The sequence below is a fragment of the Bufo bufo genome, chromosome 4, assembly GCF_905171765.1.
Source record: "Bufo bufo chromosome 4, aBufBuf1.1, whole genome shotgun sequence".
Classification (NCBI taxonomy): domain Eukaryota; kingdom Metazoa; phylum Chordata; class Amphibia; order Anura; family Bufonidae; genus Bufo; species Bufo bufo.
Window position 1 is genome coordinate 190,092,477 of NC_053392.1, and position 21,423 is coordinate 190,113,899.

General features: G+C 39.8%; 1 protein-coding gene across 1 annotated transcript in view; it reads right to left on the reverse strand.

The window, feature by feature from the left end:
* Positions 1–21,423, reverse strand: part of SI (sucrase-isomaltase) — a 359,277-nt gene that overhangs the window by 100,360 nt on the left and 237,494 nt on the right. Inside the window, exons 23-28 of the mRNA XM_040428175.1 lie at positions 20,662–20,750; positions 16,610–16,659; positions 16,133–16,300; positions 13,624–13,785; positions 2,129–2,332; positions 520–677 (exon numbers count right to left, since the gene is read on the reverse strand). Of these exons, the coding sequence (XP_040284109.1) occupies positions 520–677; positions 2,129–2,332; positions 13,624–13,785; positions 16,133–16,300; positions 16,610–16,659; positions 20,662–20,750 (831 nt within the window). The remainder of the gene's footprint in view (positions 1–519; positions 678–2,128; positions 2,333–13,623; positions 13,786–16,132; positions 16,301–16,609; positions 16,660–20,661; positions 20,751–21,423) is intronic.

Below are 21,423 nucleotides of genomic sequence, written 5' to 3' on the forward strand. Positions count from 1 at the left end.
CCATAAAAATATTTTGGGGAGAAACAGGAGCAATTTGTATCTATTCATGGTGGAGCTAATCTTTAAGCAATTATACAGTTTTAGGCTTTTTTTTTCTTTAAGTATTCTTTGGATCACATATGTATAATCATATAGGACAGATTCCCTATATCATAGATAAGCATACATGATCTAGCAATATATGCCACATATAGTAGATGGCTAATATGCAGCTAGTGTACAAGATCATGTATAAGTCCGTTTAGATATGCCAATAGTGCAATGAAATAAGATCAGTACCTCTCCAGTTGTTTGGTCACATTTTGGCTAAACAGCAGATTATTTTTCATTTTTAGTACCCTCACTAAATGGAAGAACATAAACTATCCTCCAATCTTGCCCATTAATTATTTGCTCACATGGGCCACATAGCTACAATATATAAAATCTGTATGTGACTAAGTCTAAGTAGAATATACAGTATAACTGTCTTTCAAATCGTTTTACAAGTTAGTAGATAGTGTAGTAGTCTCAACTTACATAACAGCACGATTGCTTTTCCGAATGATACGAAGTCCAAATGGCCTGCCCCTAAGAGCTTGAACTTCATAAAGACGCCCATCGTTTGTGCTTTGTGGCTGGCTTGGCTTGTTCAGCGGTATCGGAACTTCATATCTTTTTTGATTGGGATCAAAGATCTGTGAAGAAGAAACAAAAAAGTCTGTTGACAAGCAATTGCTATTCAACACAAATGTTGTTTTGTGGGTCAGAAGAGAAATATCATTATAATTCAAATAAGACATTTCTACCATATCCAACCAATCTAAATATTAGATAGTTATACCCATATAAGTATTTATTCTACTGTACTATGGTTGAGCTGCACACTTGAAAAAATGTTTCAGCCCTTCTTTTTATATTGTGAAAAACCGCATAGTCTGAATACCAAAGTCTACAATCTTTGATTTCTGCATTACAGATCGTGTAGCAGAAAACAAATGGCATATGCTTCTTAATTAAATGTAGTTTAGGGAAATAAATATATCAATAGAAACACATCAATTCTTTTCTTATATTCAAACCTGTTGGAAATCTAGTTTTTAATCTAAATATCCAAAAAGCTTCCCTTTGTAAAATCAACCTTTTAATATTTCCACCTCTAGGGGGAGTAAATACTTTTTCTATGGCATAAGCACAAAAGCTATTCAAACGCTAATCAACTAGCTCACAGATGATTGCCTAGAGCCCTAGACTTTATACAATTGTTTCCATTTCTCAGCTGTGAGCAGGACTAGCTTTGTACAGGTTTTCATGCATTTAAACAGGATTTTATCCACTGAGAAACATTGACAATATTGAAAATGTAAAAATAAGGAATTAAAGCACTGAGAATATTACAAATAGGCATTAGCTAACGATTAAACATTATTTTCAAAAAAGTGGTAAACCCCTTTAAGACTAATTTTGCCCACGGTAGATAAAACATGAAATACGCTAGGCCTGAACATTATTAAAGCTATTGACCAGGATCTTTTTTTGTGTATACTAAGGATAGGCCATGAATATCAGAACAGCCAAGGCCCAACACCCTGCAACTCTGCTGATCACTTGATTACTTGTGGTGTCAAAAGTTGGAGCTAGAACTACATAGCTCCATCCACTATGTTGTGGACAGAGCTGGTAACTGCGGTGCTGCTACCATTGAATTGAATGTAATCAACACTAGAGTTACCAGCCCTGTCCATTACATATTGGATAGACCTTTGTAGTTCTGATACTGGAGATAGCAGCTGATTAGAATGGATGTGGAGTGTCGGATCCAGAGAATAAGCCATCAATATCAAAATCTTGAAAAAACACGTTAATAGTAATAATAGCTAAGTGTAGTAGATTGTGGTGGCTAAGATTTGTAGAGATGATGCTAAGCTCATTAACTAAAAATATGTTCCATATATTTAAATATAGTGGTTTCTTGTTTTACAACCCCCACCCAAATCTGAGAGCATACTCTAAATAAGGCAATGTTAACAACAGTTACCTGATACCCATCACTGCCTCTAAATACAAACTACAATATCTGTCCGAATAGAAAAGCAATAAACAAATTTGCATTTCGCATATGTTGGCCTCATTTAACAGACTGAATTACCTTAAACTGTAGCATGTGATTTTCATGAAATGTAGCTACAAGAGAAAGTTTTGTGATTGCTTTGGATTGTGTGTATCGCTGTCGTACTCCAGCAGGCAGGGAGATATTTAGACTGATGCCGGTATCCGTGATCTGCTCATCATCAATAACATAGCCGTAATTATCTGGATAGTAACAATATGGAATGCCAGGGACAGTTGATGGCTGAAATGGAAAGAGTAAACATTAAAGATAAGCTTCCTAAAAAAGATGTTTTGCCCTTTTGGGAAATCTGGAAGACATTTCTTGTGACAGTAAAGCTATTTGTCACCCAGCTTTTTGGAAGCAGATCTAACAAATCTCTGAAAAGATCTTTAGATAACTCAACAATAAAGAACAACAAACATCTAACGCATTTTTTCCTCCATGCATTTCAGGACCCAGAACTTTCTTACTTTTCCGTTCACACTGCCTTATTTTTTTGCGGGGCAGGTTGTATTTTTTAATTCACTATATCTTGTATTTAAAAATTGTATTACATTTTAAAAAATGGTCTTTCAAGTTTTGTTTTTAAGTTTTACTATTTTCAAAAAATAGGTTTTCGTTATACAATTGTATTCAGACTGTCCATAACGTGTTTATGGTTTTCTCTACTAAGCTGTGTGAGAACTTGTTTTTGCAGGTTGTGCTCTAGTTTTCTTATTAGCACCATTTTGGGATTTGCACAGCTTTTTGATGACTTTTTATTCATTTTTTGGGGGGAGGATCAAAGTAACCACAAATGGGAATTTTTTTTCTTTAGAGGCATTCACTACAGAGGAAAAATATTTTTATATTTTAATTGTTCAGACATTTTTGGACTTAATAACTATTATGTATCTGTTATTGTTTTATTGTATTATGTATATTTATATGTAAAACTGGGAGAGAGTGATTATTTTTTTTATATTTTTGTGTTTTTTTAATTTATTTTTTTATGAAAAGAGCCTGTTTTTATTAGGCACTGTGATAAGTTAGTAGGTCTTTCTATAATTCTAGTTTTACTAAATGAAAATCTGAGCTCTGCTACATTGATATACATTGCGCTGCTAACATTTATACATTTTGGTGCAATTTGCGCCTTAACTAACTTTTAATGATAGAGATGAAAGTGGTGAAAGCTGAGACCAATATTATCAGATGTCATACAAAGCATAATAAATGAGTGCAGATTTGCAACATTCTGATGCTAATTGCAATATTTTTCATCAATGGCAACATTTTTATGCCAGTTTGCGGGAGAAGATAAAGAAGTACAAAATATGTCCAGCTCTGCAGGAAACTGACTTTTTAGCAAAAAAATAAAAATAAAAATCATGAGTTTAAACTTGTCTGGAGTATGCTTATAGCATTGCTTTTTTGTGTGCCTTTTCTCTGATAACACCTTTGTAAACATTATAATGCTAATGCGATTTTATTAACCACTTCCAGTTTTCTCAACAGATTTCTGCTTTGGCATAAATCCTTTTTAGAGTGAATATTAATGTAGGCATGTGATAATTTTGTGGAACAATTTAGTTTAGATATAATTCTGGTGCATTTTGTGTTACTTTTTTTAGTGCAGAATAAGTACCTTTAGTTAAAAACTTAAATAAGTGATCCAAACTACTAGCTGGTCGAAACCTTAACTGCAAATTTCAGGCAAGTAGATTTTTTGGCATTATGTTGCTTGTGTACGTCTGATCACTTGCTTTTCATGCATGCCATGATCACCCTCCTCCCCAAAAAAAATGAAAAAATAAAACGTTTTTCTACATGTTCCTGGTTTGTTCCTGATTATTTTCACCCAACGTAAGCAGATTTTCCATGATATTTAACTCATAAATGCAACAACACTTTGCACACTCGAATTATGTAGAGCAAGTGAATGTTTAAATATGAATATAAAATATAGCAATAGCTTTTCAAAAATATGTGGAAAAAGTAAATGATTCTTTGTGCAATTCTCTGGGCTTCACGCCCCAAGCATAAACAGTTCAGGCATCAATGGGCATGCTGAAAATTTTCCCCAGTGTGATTTTCCATGCACAACTGTTTATGCTACAGTACTTGTAGTTATGTGCTTATTTATAGTATGCAATGTGTTGATTCTAATGTGTCATCATGCAGTAGAATATGAACAGAAGTGACAATGTTTCCAGGGTGTAAAATGCACTGTAAATACAATTAGGGGTGACATGTTTCCCCTGGAGCTTCCTCAGCGCAGAACACAAATTTTTATTATCCATTTAAAATCAGCATTTTAAGTGCTGTACGCTATAAATACTATTCTATGTACTGGCTATTATTAACATTTAGTTGAGTAGTCACCTCAAAGAACATGTGTGTTTGAAAAATTGAATACATTTTATGTTTCTGATTGTAAATAATTATATTTTTTTTAATGCAAGATTATGGGAGTGACCTTCTTGTCTAATCTGTTAACAGCAATTGGAGACAAGCTTTATAACAGTCAAATGGACCACAGATACAATAGACTGGAAGTAACGTTATGGGGGAGAATTTATTAAGCTCCGAACTCCAGAATTCTGTTTACAAAAAGGTCACAAAATGAAGTTTTGAGGCTTTTTGGGCCTATCTGCATCTCTACAACGGTTATCCAGTTTTAAAAAAGTGGGTAAGAAGAATTGAAAAGGTTAGGCTATATAGCTGTCATTGTATTTTCTCTTATTATGATAATAAGATGACTGCTGAAAAGTGATCTGTGCAGACAGTGTCAGACTGGGTTGCCTAGGGCCCACCAGTAAAGTTCTTTCTGGGAGCCTACTATAAAGTTACAAGCAAACACTACCGCTCACACAGTGGCAGCAAGACCTTCAAGAAGATTATGGGGGACCCCTCAGTGACTTCAAAAAGATGGGTCTCTGGGGAAAGAGGATGCTGGCAGGCCCGCACTATACCTAGAAGTCATCTTAGCCCCCTGACATATTTATATAGGCTTGAGCGAATCGAGCTTTGGATCATAGATCTACAGTCGATTCGTTCAAAAACTTCGGTGTTAATGCTGTTTCCATACAGCATTAAAATGTATTGGCTCAGTGGAACCAAACTTCGTCTGGCCTGAAGTCGCTTGAGACTTCAGTGAATTACTACGGTTAGAGATGGCCTTGCGGTTCGCCCGGCGGTCGTTTTACGGCCAACTTTGCTTATTCACGGTTCGCTGAACAGGCGAACATATGCCGATGTCCACCAGTGCCATATTCTTTTGCATTGTGCTGAACTTTGACCCATGACACATCCATAAGGTGGGACAGGACAGCCAATTGAGATGTTTCAGCACATGGACGTACCCCCTACCTTATAAATAAACCAGATCTGGCCACCATTTTACATTCAATCTTTTGCAAATGTAGGGATAGGGTGTTATGTAGAGCAGGGACAGACTGTTAGAGACACCAAACGCTAGCTAATAGGGCCACAAAAGTCCTTTTAAGGACTGGTATAGGTGTGCTATCGATAGGTGTGACTTACTGACATAGAAAATATATTATAGTGCATTTGTATTGTGCTGCAGTTCTGTGCGGTTCTGCTGCGATACCGCAGCTATACAGAGGGACAAACACTATTGGAACAACTAATTGCAGGGGTATGATATACCTATAATATAATTTATATATAGTGCATTTGTATTGTGCAGCATTTGGGTAAGTGAGGGACACTGGATGGGTTATATGACCACCAGTACGTTTGTTTACAATTGAATGAGCTATTATAAGTGGTTCCTGGTCTACCTGAGGCACTACTGCTATGCACATTACTAAGCTTTTGCCTGTGTGTGTAAACCTGCTGAAGTATCTATTTCCTTCATTTTTTGTTACTAACTAGGGGCAACATCTACACTTGTATATTTATTTGTTTCATTACATTTGTTGCTTCCCTTATATGTATTCACATTTATTGGTCCCCTCCCCCCTGTGTCACTCTTTTATACTTGTTTTATTCCACCCAATAATGTAAGACTCTATTATATGTGTTTTATAGTGTTGTTCTAATAAACATAGAAACATAGAATGTGTCTGCAGATAAGAACCATTTGGCCCATCTAGTCTGCCCAATATACTGAATACTATGAATAGCCCCTGGCCCTATCTTATATGAAGGATGGCCCTATGCCTATCCCATGCATGCTTAAACTCCTTCACTGTATTTGCAGCTACCACTTCTGCAGGAAGGCTATTCCATGCATCCACTACTCTCTCAGTAAAGTAATACTTCCTGATATTACTTTTAAACCTTTGCCCCTCTAAATTAAAACTATGTCCTCTTGTAGCAGTTTTTCTTCTTTTAAATATTCTCTCCTCTTTTACAGTGTTGATTCCCTTTATGTATTTAAAAGTTTCTATCATATCCCCTCTTTCTCGTCTTTCTTCCAAGCTATACATGTTAAGGTCCTATAATCTTTCCTGGTAAGTTTTATCCTGCAATCCATGTACTAGTTTAGTAGCTCTTCTCTGAATTCTCTCCAAAGTATCAATATCCTTCTGGAGATATGGTCTCCAGTACTGCGCACAATACTCCAAATGAGGTCTCACTAGTGCTCTGTAGAGCGGCATGAGCACCTCCCTCTTTCTACTAGTAATGCCTCTCCCTATACACCCAAGCATTCTGCTAGCATTTCCTGCTGCTCTATGACACTGTCTGCCTACCTTTAAGTCTTCTGAAATAATGACCCCTGAATCCCTTTCCTCAGATACTGAGGTTAGGACTGTATCACTGATTTTATATTCTGCTCTTGGGTTTTTACGCCCCAGGTGCATTATCTTGCACTTATCAACATAAAATTTTAGTTGCCAGATTTTTGACCATTCCTCTAGTTTTCCTAAATCCTTTTCAATTTGGTGTATCCCTCCAGGAACATCAACCCTGTTACAAATCTTTGTGTCATCAGCAAAAAGACACACCTTACCATCGAGGCCTTCTGCAATTTCGCTGATAAAGATATTAAACAATATGGGTCCCAGAACAGATCCCTGAGGTACCCCACTGGTAACAAGACCATGGTCTGAATATATTCTACTGATTACAACCCTCTGTTGTCTGTCCCACAGCCACTGCCTAATCCATTCAACAATATGGGAGTCCAAGCTCAAAAACTGCAGTTTATTGATAAGCCTTCTATGTGCGACAGTATCAAAAGCCTTACTAAAGTCTAGATAAGCTATGTCTACTGAACCTCCGCCATCTATTATTTTAGTCACCCAATCAAAAAAATCAATAAGATTAGTTTGACACGATCTCCCTGAAGTAAACCCATGCTGTTTTTCATCTTTAAATCCCTGGGATTTTAATTGTTCCACAATCCTCTCCTTAAGTATGGTTTCCATTAATTTCCCCACTATTGATGTCATGCTTACTGGCCTATAGTTGCTCGATTCCTCCCTCCAACTTTTTTTGTGAATGGTCTTAACATTTGCTAATTTCCAATCTTCTCCTTTTTTCACTGACTGAGCTAATTTTTCTTCTGTCTGTGCTTTAGAAGTATATATTTTTGCTTACAAATGGTCGTTTTTTCTTTGGCGATCTGGGTATGCACATAGTGTTATAGGTTGTGTGGCAGTGGAGCTGCCAGAGGGCCATCTGACGGCCATTGAAATGGTGTATCTCACCAAGAGGATCCTGGGTGAGAACAGGAAAGGCTGGGAAAATAGGTTTTTCCCACTGTCTGCAGCAGTTAGGCTGGTAATGAAGGTAATTATCAGCCAGCTGAGGAGCTCAGGTAAATGTGGGCTGAGCTCCTCAATCAGGCCTCCCAGTCTGGGGAAGGAGCAGGCTGTACCAAGGCCTGTGGGAGCCGGGACCCTCTAACCCTGTGTGGGGTAAGCACGGTGCTGTGTTTTGGGGAGCTGGGTGGTAGACCCAGGTCCTGATAGAGAGGGAAAATACTGTATAGTCAGAGGCCAGACAGCCGAGGATTTATTTTTATGCTTTATGTTTTGGTTTGCTGTAAAAAGAGATAATAAAACTGGTCGTGGCCAGTTTTCACCCAAAATCTGCAGTGCTAGAGTGGCTTCTTGAGTTGTGCCAACCGTCTAAGCAGAGAAGACGGCGATCCTGGAGAGCTAAGTGACCCCGGGTTGTCACAGTTGTTATTGGAGCAACTAAATGCTACTAGTGTGATACCAGTTGCCCCCCAAAAAAACATTGAGGCAGGGGTGTGATATATCTAGAATATAATTTCTATATAGTGCATTTGTATTGTGCTGCAGTTGTGTGTGGTTCTGCTGAGATACCGTAGCTATACAAAGGGACAAACAAAATTGGAATAACTAATTGCAACTGGTGTGATATACCTGTCACCCCAAAATAAACTAATAAAGGGGTTTGATATACCTGCTTCCAGCAAATACTCATTAAGGGGTTCTATATACCTGCTTCCACAAACATTGCTCTTCTATAGGGACTTTGTCACAGGGTCATTTTTAAAATGACAGGCAGAGGAAGAGGCAGGCCATGCCACAGAGGTGGTAGGTGCACCAGGCTGGGGCCTAAGTGGAAAGTTGGAGAAGGTGCATGCGATTACGTCAAAGGATGCACCAGAGTTGGTTGAGTGGCTCACTCAGCCTTCTGCTTCTGCACCCTCCTTGTTCTCTGTATCAGCACCCTCCTCAGTCTCTGCTGTGTGCACCCCCAAAGACACCACCACCACCTTAGCCCCTCCACTCGAGTCAGAGGAATTATTTTCCCATCCATTCCCAGACCTTATCAATACGCAGCCATTCTTGGCATCAGATGAGGAAGAGAAGGTAGCAACGGCCGCCACTCAGCGGTATGATGACAGTACCCAGATCACCCCAAGGAGGGTTGTCCCCACTGATGCTACGTACTCCGAGATCTCTAATGTCAGTGGTGGTGAAGGTGACGATGATGACGTGACGATGGATGTCACATGGGTGCCCACAAGAGAGGAAGAGGAGGTAAATTCAGAGGGAGAGATGGAGCAGTAATTAGGGAGGAGAAGGAGGAGAAGCAGGCAGAACTTGCAGTGCACAGGAGGCAAAAAGCAGACTGCAAATGTATCTGGAGCGAACCATCCACCATGCATGGTCACATCTGGCGGTCCCAGGACATCGGCACATGGCTCTGCAGTGTGAGCTTTTTTTAATGTGTCAGTTGCTGACAATAGTGTTGCCATCTGTAGCCTGTGCTGTCAACGATAAGTTGCGATAAGCCCATCACTCACCTAGGGATGACCGCCTTAAGAAGGCACCTGGCCTCCCATCACCGAGCCCAGTGGGAACAATGCCGTCAGAATCCACAAAGCCACACTCCCAGCACTCCACGTCATGCCTCTTTTCCTTCTCCTTCTCCTCTTTCCTCCCATTTGTCCTCCACTCCACCTTCCACCGTGCAGTCGTCGCGTTCATCTGGCAAAAGGAAGGCTTCCATGGCCCAAATGTTCGAACTTAAAAAGTTGATGACGCCGGATAACCCTCTTGCCCAATGGCTGACCGCTGGCTTGTCGGAACTGCTAGCCCGCCAACTACTAACATACAAACTGATGGACTCGGAGGCCTTTAGAAAATTTGTGGCCATTGGCACACCGCAATGGAAGGTCCCCGAAAAGAAATATTTCTCCCAGAAGGGCATCTCAGAGATATATTGCCATGTTCAGCATCAAGTGAATGTTTCTATGGCACACAGTGTCGATGCCAAGATACATCTGACCACAGACACGTGGTCTAGCAAACACGGGCAGGGAAGATACATAATTTTTACTGCACACTGGGTTAACCTTCTGACGCCTGTCAAGCATGCAACCCGTGGCACCCTTGTGGATTAAGTGTTACCGCTACGGATTGCATGCAGGCCTGCCTCTGCTTCTCCTCCTCCTACTCCATTCTCTGTCTCCTCCTCGGCTGACTACTCCTTTTCCACTGCTACCGCCTCTTCCGCTGCACCCCCCTAGCTCCCCAGAACATATTTGAGTTGCAAGGTGAGACATTGCCATGCTGTGCTGCGGCTGTTGTGCCTAGAAGCCAAGAGCCACACCGGTCCTGCACTGCTTTCTGCTCTGCGATCACAGACCGATCAGTGGCTAACCCCGCTCAATTTGACAGTTGGTAAAGTGGTGTGCAACAATGGTGCCAATCTGCTGAGCGCGCTGAAACAGGGAAAAATGACACAAGTGCCGTACATGGCACACATCCTGAACTTAGTTTTGCAGCGATTCGTTGCCAAATACACCGGGGTCCAGGACATCTTGCGGCAGGCCAGGAAAATCTCTGGCCATTTTAGATCTTACACGTCCATATCTCGCCTTGCTGACGTTCAGCAGTGACACCACCTGCCAGTCAGACGTCTGATTTGTGACTGCCCGACGTGCTGGAACTCCGCCTTGTACAGTATATGCTTGATAGGCAGCTCCAGCAAAAACATGCCATTAATGACTACCGTACCTGTACAAAATTTGCAGCAGGACAGGTTCCGGGGAGTTTGGTTTTTTCACCGCGCCAGTGGCTGCTCATGCGCGACGCATGCAGATTTCTGTGGCCATTTGATGAGACCTTCAAACTAGTCAGTCACAGCCAGGGCGCTATCAGTGAGATTGTACCTTACGCCTTCTTTCTGGAGCGTGCATTGCTTCGTGTAATAATTCAAGCCGTCGAGGAGCAGGAGCAGGTAGATGAGGAAGTTGCAATGCTGAATGAATTCCCAGGGGGGGCTACTCCATCTGAGACAAGTCAGTAGGAGTCTGAAGATGAGTCAGAGGAGGATGGTGCCTGGGGGGAGGAGGAGGAGGAGCAAGAAGAGCAGGCTTTAAACTTTAAACTACGTTGTCCGTAGATGGGGGGAGGAGACCGAGGACGACATTCTCCTGGGCGATGATCAGGAGCCAGGCCACTCCACTTCTTCCAATTTAGTGCAAATGGGGGCCTTCATGCTCCAGTGTTTGAAGAGGGACCCACATATAAAAAGCATAAAGGGCAAGGAACAGTACTGGGTGACAACGTACTTAGACCCCCGGTACAAAAACAAAATGGCGGACATGTTACCAGCATCACAGCGGGCTGTCAGAATGCAGCATTTTTAGGCCTTCATTTGAGAGGTGCTCCATTTTACTTTTGCGGGCACTGGCAGAGGAATTTCCACCCACAGAGAAACAGTTGCGAGTACCAATCCTATAGCGCATGCAAGAAGAGTGAGGTTTGAAGATGTGTTGGTCATTTCGGATATGAGATCATTCTTGCAGCCAACCCATCGACAGCCACCCCCCGGATCCAGCCTCAGGGAACGCCTAGACCAACAGGTGTCCGACTACATTGGGTTAACGGCCGATGTGGACTCTCTGAGAAGCGAGAAACCCCTTGACTACTGGGTGTGCAGGCTTGACCTGTAGCCAGAGCTGGCACAATTTGCCATGGAACTCTTGGCTTGCCCCTCGTCGAGTGTCCTGTCTGAAAGGATGTTCAGCGCAGCAGGGGGGGATCGTGACTGATAAGCGCACTCGCCTTGCTCACGACAGTGTGGACTACATCACATTTCTAAAAAGGAATGAGGCATGGATCTCGGAGGCATTCAACACCTGTGACGACCAAGTTTAATTGAATTTCCTCATGCCAGCCCACACATATCCGCCACAACTCAGAACAAATAATGGTCCCTGTCTTATGTAAATACAGCGGCATAAAAGGCCTTTTCTGTACAGTAAATGGCTAATGTTTGGGACTTTGGAGGAATTCAATACCTATGACAACCATGTTTCCAACTATTATCATTTGGTTTTTTTTCAAGAGGGGGGATTTTGTTAGCCATATTCTTAATCCAATTTTTTTTTTTTGTTCTTTTAAGCATATGTATTTGACATGTATTTGTACTGGCCTGCAGAAAAATTTGCATCCACTGACCGTCTAATATACCTCCAGCCACATAATCACTTGATGTTTTCTGTTCGGTGAATAAATAATTTTTGGGGCCTGTAGTCCAGTAGCCTGCAGTAAAATTGATATCCATTGACCATCTAATATACCTCCAGCCACATAATAACTTAATCTTTTCTGTATGGTGAATGCCTAATTGTTGGTGCCTCGGAGGAATTCAACACCTATAATTTGGAGTTTATTTAAGAGGGGGGATTTCGTTAGCCATGTTTTTAATAAAATTTTCTATTTTTAGTTCTTTTAGACATATGTATTTGACATTTATTTGTACTGGTCTGCAGAAAAATTTATATCCAATGACCGTCTAATATACCTCCAGCCACATAATCACTTGATCTTTTCTGTACATTGAATGAATAATTTTTGGGGCCTGTACTCCACTGGCCTGAAGTAAAATTGTTATCCAATGACCGTCTAATATACCTCCAGCCACATAATCACTTGATGTTTTCTGTCTGGTGAATGCTTAATGTTTTGGGCCTGTACTCCCGTGGCCTAAGATAAAAAATTTCTAGGCTCCAGCAGGCCACAATTTTGACAGTTTCCCTTTAAGACGCAAGAAAATGGCCCCTGATTAAAATACATATTTTTTGTGGGAATTTTTGCCATTGATCCCCCTCTGGTATGTCACTGTCCATGTTGTGGGACGATTTGTGCACTTCTTGTAAGTATTTGGTGGCTGCAATAATGACCTGAAGGTTTTTCGGGTTCGTCTGCCATTAAAGTGAATGGGGCCCACCGCGAACTTGCAGTTCACAAACATTTGATCGTGTTCGCGCGATCACGTTGGCAAATCGGCCCAGCCGATGTTCGTTCATCACTAACTACGGCATTCTTATCTGCGTATTTTAAAACATTTTAAAATAGGAATACGAAATGGACTTTCGTACTGGCTGGTACCTCAGTACCAAAGCCCACTTCAGATTCCTATTTTATATTTTATATTTTTATTTAGTTATTCACCGAAGCCTTGCTCGACTTCGAGCAATATGAAGTTTGGCTTCAAAGAGCCAATACATTTTAATGCTATACGGAAACCGCAGTAACAACAAAGTTTTTGAATGAATCAACTTCGGTTCCATGATCTGAAGCTCGATTCGCTCAATCCTGAATCAATAGTAATGAACTGGTAGTTTGCTAAATAATCTATTCAGTTTTTATATGAACATAGGTTGATTGAGATGCTGCATGCTGCTTATCTATAAGTGAGGGACCAGATGCCCACTGTGGGATTCACCCGTTCACCTGTGGGCCAGTCCGAGCCTGTGTACAGAACATATATACATTGTACTATTTGGCCTAGTGACCACTGCGAAAGCTGTAGATTTTTGGATTTCATTAAAAGTATTAGTGGCCTAGAATTTGACTTTTTTTTTAAAATCCCTATAAATTCAAAAACAATTGTTTAACACAAAAACTTGATTTAAACAATAGGTTGTTTTCTTATGACACATTCCCTTTTTAAGCTATTGAGCTATGATTAGTTTTATCTATTATGCAAGAGTTGCAGCTGAAAGAAATACATGAGAATGGATGGAATTGTTTTTTCTTCCTTGCAATATATCAAATAGTTTTATTTCATTTTATCATTTTACAAACCTGCCAGATGCAGCCAAGGCTGACACAACTGTTTTCATTAGCATTAGGTGCAGGGTGGCAATCAAACTTTTCACTGTCTTGGGTTACTTCAAGACCCAGTTGATCCCATTCCACAGTGAAAGACTGTCCAAGTGTCAGCTGTAGTCCTGTTATATGTAGCACCTAATACAAAGCACAAAATCTAATTGAAACAGATACTTCAGTAAAAAGAAAAAAAAACATTTGGAATTATAAGAAAAACTGTATTAATTATTATATTGATTTAAGCAATTTGTATTGCATGGATTAAAAATCGGTGTGGCTTCCAGTATGTTCCAGATATCTGTCAGTGGTTGTGGTAGATTATAGCTGTCTAACGGCAGTCTAACTGAAAGTTTCATTTACTGTATTTTTTCCTCACTATAAACACCTATAAAGATTTAAACATTATCTTAACCACATTAAACTAAAGATTTATTAAAGGGGTGTCCAGCCACAAAGCTATGCTATAAGGAGCTTAGAGTATTATAAAATAACAATTAAAAATGAGAAGAAAGTAGAAACAAGATCATTATGGTAAGTATTATTAATTTTATTATGATTTTTATTTTTATTTCAAGCCATTATTAAAATGATTTATCATGACTGGACAACTCTTTAAGGAATTTGACACTGATCAACAATATGTGTTTAATGTACTTGCTAAGAATCATTTCTGTAATTAAAAGGTTTTAAAAAATTGTCGTCTGCAGCCAGTATGTATTCTTATACATGTCAGGCTGCTCAGTTATTTGCAGAGTGAAATCTGTCAGCTGACATTTTTACAGCCGAATAAAATTAAAAGGGGAAAAATTAGAAGGGATGTCAGCTTTATGAACTTTCAGGAGAGCAGAGAAGGGGTCTACAGATTGAGCCATCAGATAGCTTGATTTACTAATTTCATATGGAACAGGACTAATCAGCCTAAATGTGTGAGAATGCATGCAAAAGACAGTTAAACATTAAAACCCTGATACAAAAATATTTTTAATAAAAAAATACCGTACATGCTTTTCAGTTTTTTTTTTTATAATAAATTCTTTATTGTTTTTCTGAACCAAAAAGTGTGAATTCCATTACACATAGTTTAAAAATAACAAATAACCATGCATCAATCCACATAGTTGGCCCCGTTATTCCCGCCCCCCCACCCCTTGATTCACTGCTGCGGGATCCAACCGTCTCCCATTGTTTCTCATGATCAATACCATAAACGGTCAAGCTATTTGGAGCAAAGAGGAGGCAAAGAAGAGGTGTCAAAGACCTGCCCCTTCCAGGACTAGTCTGTTTTTCTTACCATTCTTCTATAAACATCAATGGTTTCTATCCGAGCCCTCCACTCAGAGTAAGTAGGGCTATTTTTTGTGCCCCAATATTTAAGAATCAAGGCCTTTGCGGCCACAAAGCTCTCCAAGGAGATTTTAGTCTGATAGGGCGCTAAATCCACATGGGAGATAAGACCTAATATTGCTTGCTCAAAACAACGGTTCAGTTTAATCTTATATCTACTATATAGTTCTTCATATATTCTGGTCCAAAATCCATTTATTTCTGGGCAATCCCATAGCAAGTGAGCTAAACTTGCGTTTTCAGCCAAACATTTCCAACACGTATCCCTTCTTCCTCTATATATTTTGGCGAGGAAGGCGGGGGAGTAATACAGGCGATGTACAATCCTAAACTGGATTAATCTGTATTTTTGGGATATTGATGCTTTTTTTTTATATTTCGATATACTATATCCCAATCAACCGTACTTCCTACGCCTAATTCAGCTTCCCATTCTCCCTCGCTTTTAAATGATATTGTTTCTCCTAAGCAGTCCTGAAATCTACGATATATTTGTGACAGAGTGAGTTGTGTATCCCTAAATTTAAAACAATAATCCAGAAAGTAATTTGCCCTGGTGATCAAAGAATCTTTATCCTGGGTGTTCGTGTATGCATGTCTAATTTGTGCATATCTATATCTATCTAAAGAGGTGACATTTATTCCCTTTATTAATTCATCAATAATTCAGGGATAATACTTCCATGTGACATTATTTGAGTTAAGCGGTTAATACCGCGTGAATTCCAATACTTATAATCTTCAATTAACCTGAACTCTTTTAAATTGTAATTATGCCAAAGTGGAGTAAAAAGTGTGGGGCTGCTTACACCCAATATCTTTTTAGTTTTATTCCAGACCCTATTCCTGCTTTTCAGTTTAAAAAAAAATTATAATAAAAATACACCAGCTCTTGCACTAGCCCCTTTAAACAGTTGATCGGCAGGAGTGCTGAGAGTCAGACCAGCACCAATCCTGAGGATAGGTCATTGATATTACAAAACTGGAATACCTCTTTAAATGCAGGTAATAAATATATTATTTCTGATGTATGCATTTATAATTGATATTATTTGGGCATGATTTTATTTCTATATTAATAAAATAATTCACAGCATATGAATTAGAGAAAAAAAGAAATTGCATCCTTACATTAACCTACCTTGTCATTATTAAAACTAAAAGAAGGAGTAACAGGCTGGACAACACCGTTTTGCTTTACTGTGACATTTAGCGTTCCTCGGTTAAGTCCATAGATTTTGATTTCATCAAACTTTAGGTTATTGGGGTCAGTATATTCTGATGTTGCTGCATGCAGAGTTAGGATGTTCTGTGATATGACAATAAAACATTGCATAATTTACAAAAACATTACTGAAACAATTGAGAAAGTCTTAGTGATCAATATGTCTCATCTAATCTTCTGCGCCCTGGCGTTGTAATATTTTAAAAATGTGTCTGACATGATAGATATCTAATTAACATTGATTCAAGCCCATCTTACTTACTAACAATGCCCATGCAGTATAATAAATTTCTGCTTAATATTTGATTTAAAATCCATATTGCTATGCTACTACATGTCACCTACTGATTGCATGCTGAATGAATTTCTTACAATGGTATGAAAGGTACTTACATTGGAAACTGAAAAATGATATAAAATATATTTGCCCGATTCTATGGTACCTGAAACAAAAAAATACACATTATAATTTACTGTTGACACAGACCGATAAACAAAAATGTAGTTGACTATTACTTCAGACAAAGCATACAATATAGTCAGTATTAGAGATGAGCAAATTTTTCAAAAATTAGATTCACCAGTTCGCTGAATTCTTTTGGAAATATTCGGTTTGATCCGAATAAATTTGCAGTGAATTACGTTAAAAAACGGCTGACTTGAAGTAACACGCGTAGGGTGTCTGCTTTGGTAGTGAAATAATACTGTTAGTCCGTATGACATGCAGATGATAAGCATCACACTTAGAATCACTGCACACTTCACTTATTTGGGCAGTCACGGGGCCAAAACTGACCAAATAAAATCAAGCATGACCTCAGCCTTACAGGTCAATGTTAATGCCAAGTAGAACGCACTAATTTTACACCATCGTCAGCTGATTCCACATAGATGTCTACAGAACCTGTTCTATTAAACGCTTATACAAGTAGAGCCCCCCGACAGAGTGGAGAGGATGTCAGCAGTATGTTTTAAGGTCACTGATTATTTTTCCCTTCCTCTGATCCATAAGAACAATAACCCACAAAAATCTGATCCTGTCTGTGGAGCATCCACCTTCACTCGGTCAGCATTTGGTCAGTAATCCATCAGTATTGCTAATGCCAAAAAAAACAGGAGTGGATCCAAAATAGAGATGACATGTGAACGGAATATTTGCATGTCTTCTGTGTTTTGTACCCACTGCTGCTTTTGGCTACCAAATCATAAGAAATTCTGATGGGACCATACAGACCTTACAGCTGCTACACAGACAGGATCTGTAGTGCATCTCATTTTATCTTCCTTTTGATAGATCAGAAGAAGGGTCAAATAAATAATGATGTTGGCAGCATAAGGAAGCCACAGACTGGCACAATGACAGAGTCTGAAGGTGGCGGCAGCATAAGGAGGCCACAGAGTGGCACATTTACAGAGTCTGAAGGTGGCAACAGCATCAGGGGGCCACCGAGTGGCACAATGACAGAATATGGAGGTGGCGGCAGCATCAGGAGGCCACAGAGTGGCACAATGACAGAGTCTGAAGGTGGCGGCAGAGTCACCTACAATCTTCTACAGGGTCATCTCACCTGCAGGCCCTCGCATATAATGTTTTAGAGGGTCAGCTCACTTGCAGGCCCTCACCTATAACCTTTTAGAGGGTCAGCTCACCAGCAGGCCCTCACCTACAATCTTTTACAGGGTCAGCTCACCTACAGGATCGCACCTACAATCTGTTACAGTGTCAGCTCACCTGTAGGCCCACGCATATAATGTTTTACAGGGTCTAATCACCTGCAGGCCCTCTCCCCTAATGTTTTAGATGGTCAGCTCAGCAGCAGCCATAATGTTTTAGAAGGTCAGCTCAGCAGCAGGCCATCAATCATCATTTTTCAAGGGTGTGTGTGATGCCCTCCTTTATGTGTAACAAAGGGTGTATTGGAGTGTCGGTTCCTTGTAATTTTCTGCAGCCCTTTCACTTAGTGCATAGGCTTTATGAGTGTAGGAGTCCCACTACATGAACAATTGTACCACAATGTGAATGAGGCCCTCCTTTATGTGATATACAGGTTGTATCGGAGTGCCTCTTGCTTGTAATTTTTGGCAGAACAATTTTTCCTCTAAAATCGATTTTATCTTTGGTTTTGTGCGTATTATTGTCAGTCTCTAAAAGTGGTGTACTACTCGGACAACATCGTTCCCAGCAACAACCTGGGAGTCCAAGATGCATCCAGACATCCTCCCCATGCTGTTCCAGAACCATTTCGTTGGTGTTTCTATCAATTTCTGACCTTTTCCTATGATCCAGGCACCCTCCCCTCTTCAGAGCAGGGGGTGCCTGGTTTAATGCTCAGGTTCTCCCATTGACTTCCATTATACTCGGGTGCTCAGTAGAGCACCCAAGCATCCCGATGTGTTCGCCAGAGCACCCGAGCACTTTGGTGCTCAATCAACACTAGGTGTGATGTCAGCATTGAAGCTAATAAACTACTTATAAAGTGCATTATGTTCATATATAGCATAGATAACATTGGGCAGTATAAAGGTGATGATAGATTCACTTATAAAATGTCTGATTAAAAATAGCCCGAATTCAGCTTTATACAGTAACTTATCATTCAGTGTTATTGGGTTGACCTTTTATGGCTGCTAAAAATATCATATGGTTTGTTAATGTTCAAGTCTAGTTCCTTAGCTGAATGTTAATAAGAATGTTGTGAGTGTTCTCCCTCTGAACCTGCCACCACCAAGCAATGTGGGTTATCATTTAAGAAAATCAATTTAATTATTCTGCTCTGCGGTGTGAAAAGAGGAATGCTGCCTACATACATAAATAGGATTATAGGCACACGCTAAAAAAAAGCTAAGACCATTTGCAAATAATATAGGTATGTTTTAAGTTTTTGCTGTAAAAGGTGCTGTTTGAACAGTTTGAATATGGATGTCATTTTTAACTATGTAGTTAAGAAGTAATAACAGAGAACATTGCACACATTTTGACTCTTATTAGCCTACTGGTCTTATACATTTCATGTATGTTGATATAGTGGTCCCTCAGGTTACAATATTAATTACTTCCAGAACAACCATTGTATATTGAAACTTGACTCCATAACTCTATGGAAAACTGATCCCAGGATCATCCCAAGACAAAGAAAAATAAAGATTTAAGAAAGATAGGCAGATATGAAGGCAAATAAAGCAAGCACAAAGTCAGAAGTAGATGCTGGAAGCTGCAAATCACTTTCTAGGATGAATACATAATAGGGTTCTGCACAGTGTTCCAGAAAAATACAACAAAGCCACCCTCACCTGCTGTCTAAAGGAGCAGCTTACCTTGACACAGACAGGGGGCAGCACAGGACTGCTAGACAACCCAGTAGACAATCTGAGGCATTGTATGTTGAGTCTAGTTTCAACATATCATGGTCCAGGTATGACCATAGTAAGTTGAAAAATATTGTACCCTAAGGCCATTGTATCTTGAGGGACTACTGTATTTAAAGGGCTTCTGTCAGCCCACTAAACAGTTTTTTTTTTTTGTTTACTAATAATCCCTACACTGCGAGCTCTGCATACATAAGTTAAATAATCATTTTGGTTCAGTAGAATTTGATAAAAAGCTATTTTTAAAATATGTAAATTACCTTGCTACCAGCAAGTAGGGCGGCTACTTGCTGGTAGCAGCCGCATCCTCCGACCCTAATGACGCCCCCTCCGCATTGTGATTGACAGGGCCAGGGAACGGAATCGTTCTCTGCTGGCCCTGCCTGTTAGCATTCAAAATCTGGCGCCTGCGCCGCGGCCGTACCTATCTTCAATCTGCGCAGGCGCACTGAGAGGCGGCCGCTCGCTCCTCAATGCGCCTGCACCAGGTGTAGATGTGACGTCATCGGCGCAGGCGCATTGAGGATGGAGCGGCCGAGCGAGTGGCCGCCTCTCAGTGCGCCTGCGCAGATTGAAGATAGGTACGGCCGCGGCGCAGGCGCCAGATTTTGAATGCTAACAGGCAGGGCCAGCAGAGAACGATTCCGTTCCCTGGCCTTGTCAATCACAATGCGGAGGGGGCGTCATTAGGGTCGGAGGATGCGGCTGCTACCAGCAAGTAGCCGCCCTACTTGCTGGTAGCAAGGTAATTTGCATATTTTAAAAATCGCTTTTTATCAAATTCTACTGAACCAAAATGATTATTTAACTTATGTATGCAGAGCTCGCAGTGTAGGGATTATTAGTAAAACAAAAAAAAAAAAACCGGTTTAGTGGGCTGACAGAAGCCCTTTAATAGCAATACCAGGCAAAGCCCATAGACATGAGTTGTTCTGTTTCTGGAAAAAAAATAACTGAATAGTTTTTCCAAATCCAAAACCTTCACAGCCTCTTTAAAGTAGTACCTGATTTACATACATTTTCAACCATTACTGCCACACAAGTAAATTCATTTGAGTGATAAACATGTTTGTATCTACCTCTAGATTCTAGATCATCCCAGAAGAACTCTCCATGGGCACTATGGACATCATCCAGTGCCACTATCAGGCCAAGAGGTCTTTTACGACTGAAATAAATTAACAGTAACAAGATTAATGTACATAATTTGCACTTTATACCCAAGTGTATGCTCTTTATTCTTACTCAGTTTTATTAAGGATAACTTTCCTTTAATTTTGGGTGCATCATATAATTCAGTTTATTCACTGCCTCTAGAACAATATATTAGTCTTAGAATAAAGGCTAGTAGACATCCCCATACCGCAGATCTGTATTCTATGGTCTGTCTACAACTCTATGGGCTCTTACTGTAATACCATATGCATCAGAATTAACTGTATATTGACTAATTTTACTAGAATTTATATTGAGATGTACAAAGTACTTTTTGATCATGTACAGAATCCATAAGAAAATGTGCCATGCTCTATTAGGCCTATTACAGATGTGACCAACCTTACGGTTCCACAAATTCTGTTAATGGGCATCTGTCATGCTGAACTAGGGGCTGAGGATAGCAGGACAAACAGACCTTTTATGGAGCTTTTATAACTAGAAGTAATGTGATCATTAATTTTTATTCCCTCAAATTCTGTTCCTTAAAGGAAATGTGTCACAAAAATGTTTTTCTGCCAGTTAAAACCAGATAGCAACACATATATATTTTTTCTAATCCGATTTTAATGTCTGATTGTAGATTTTTTTTATTCTATTTGCTGAACATGATTATGGGGGTAGCC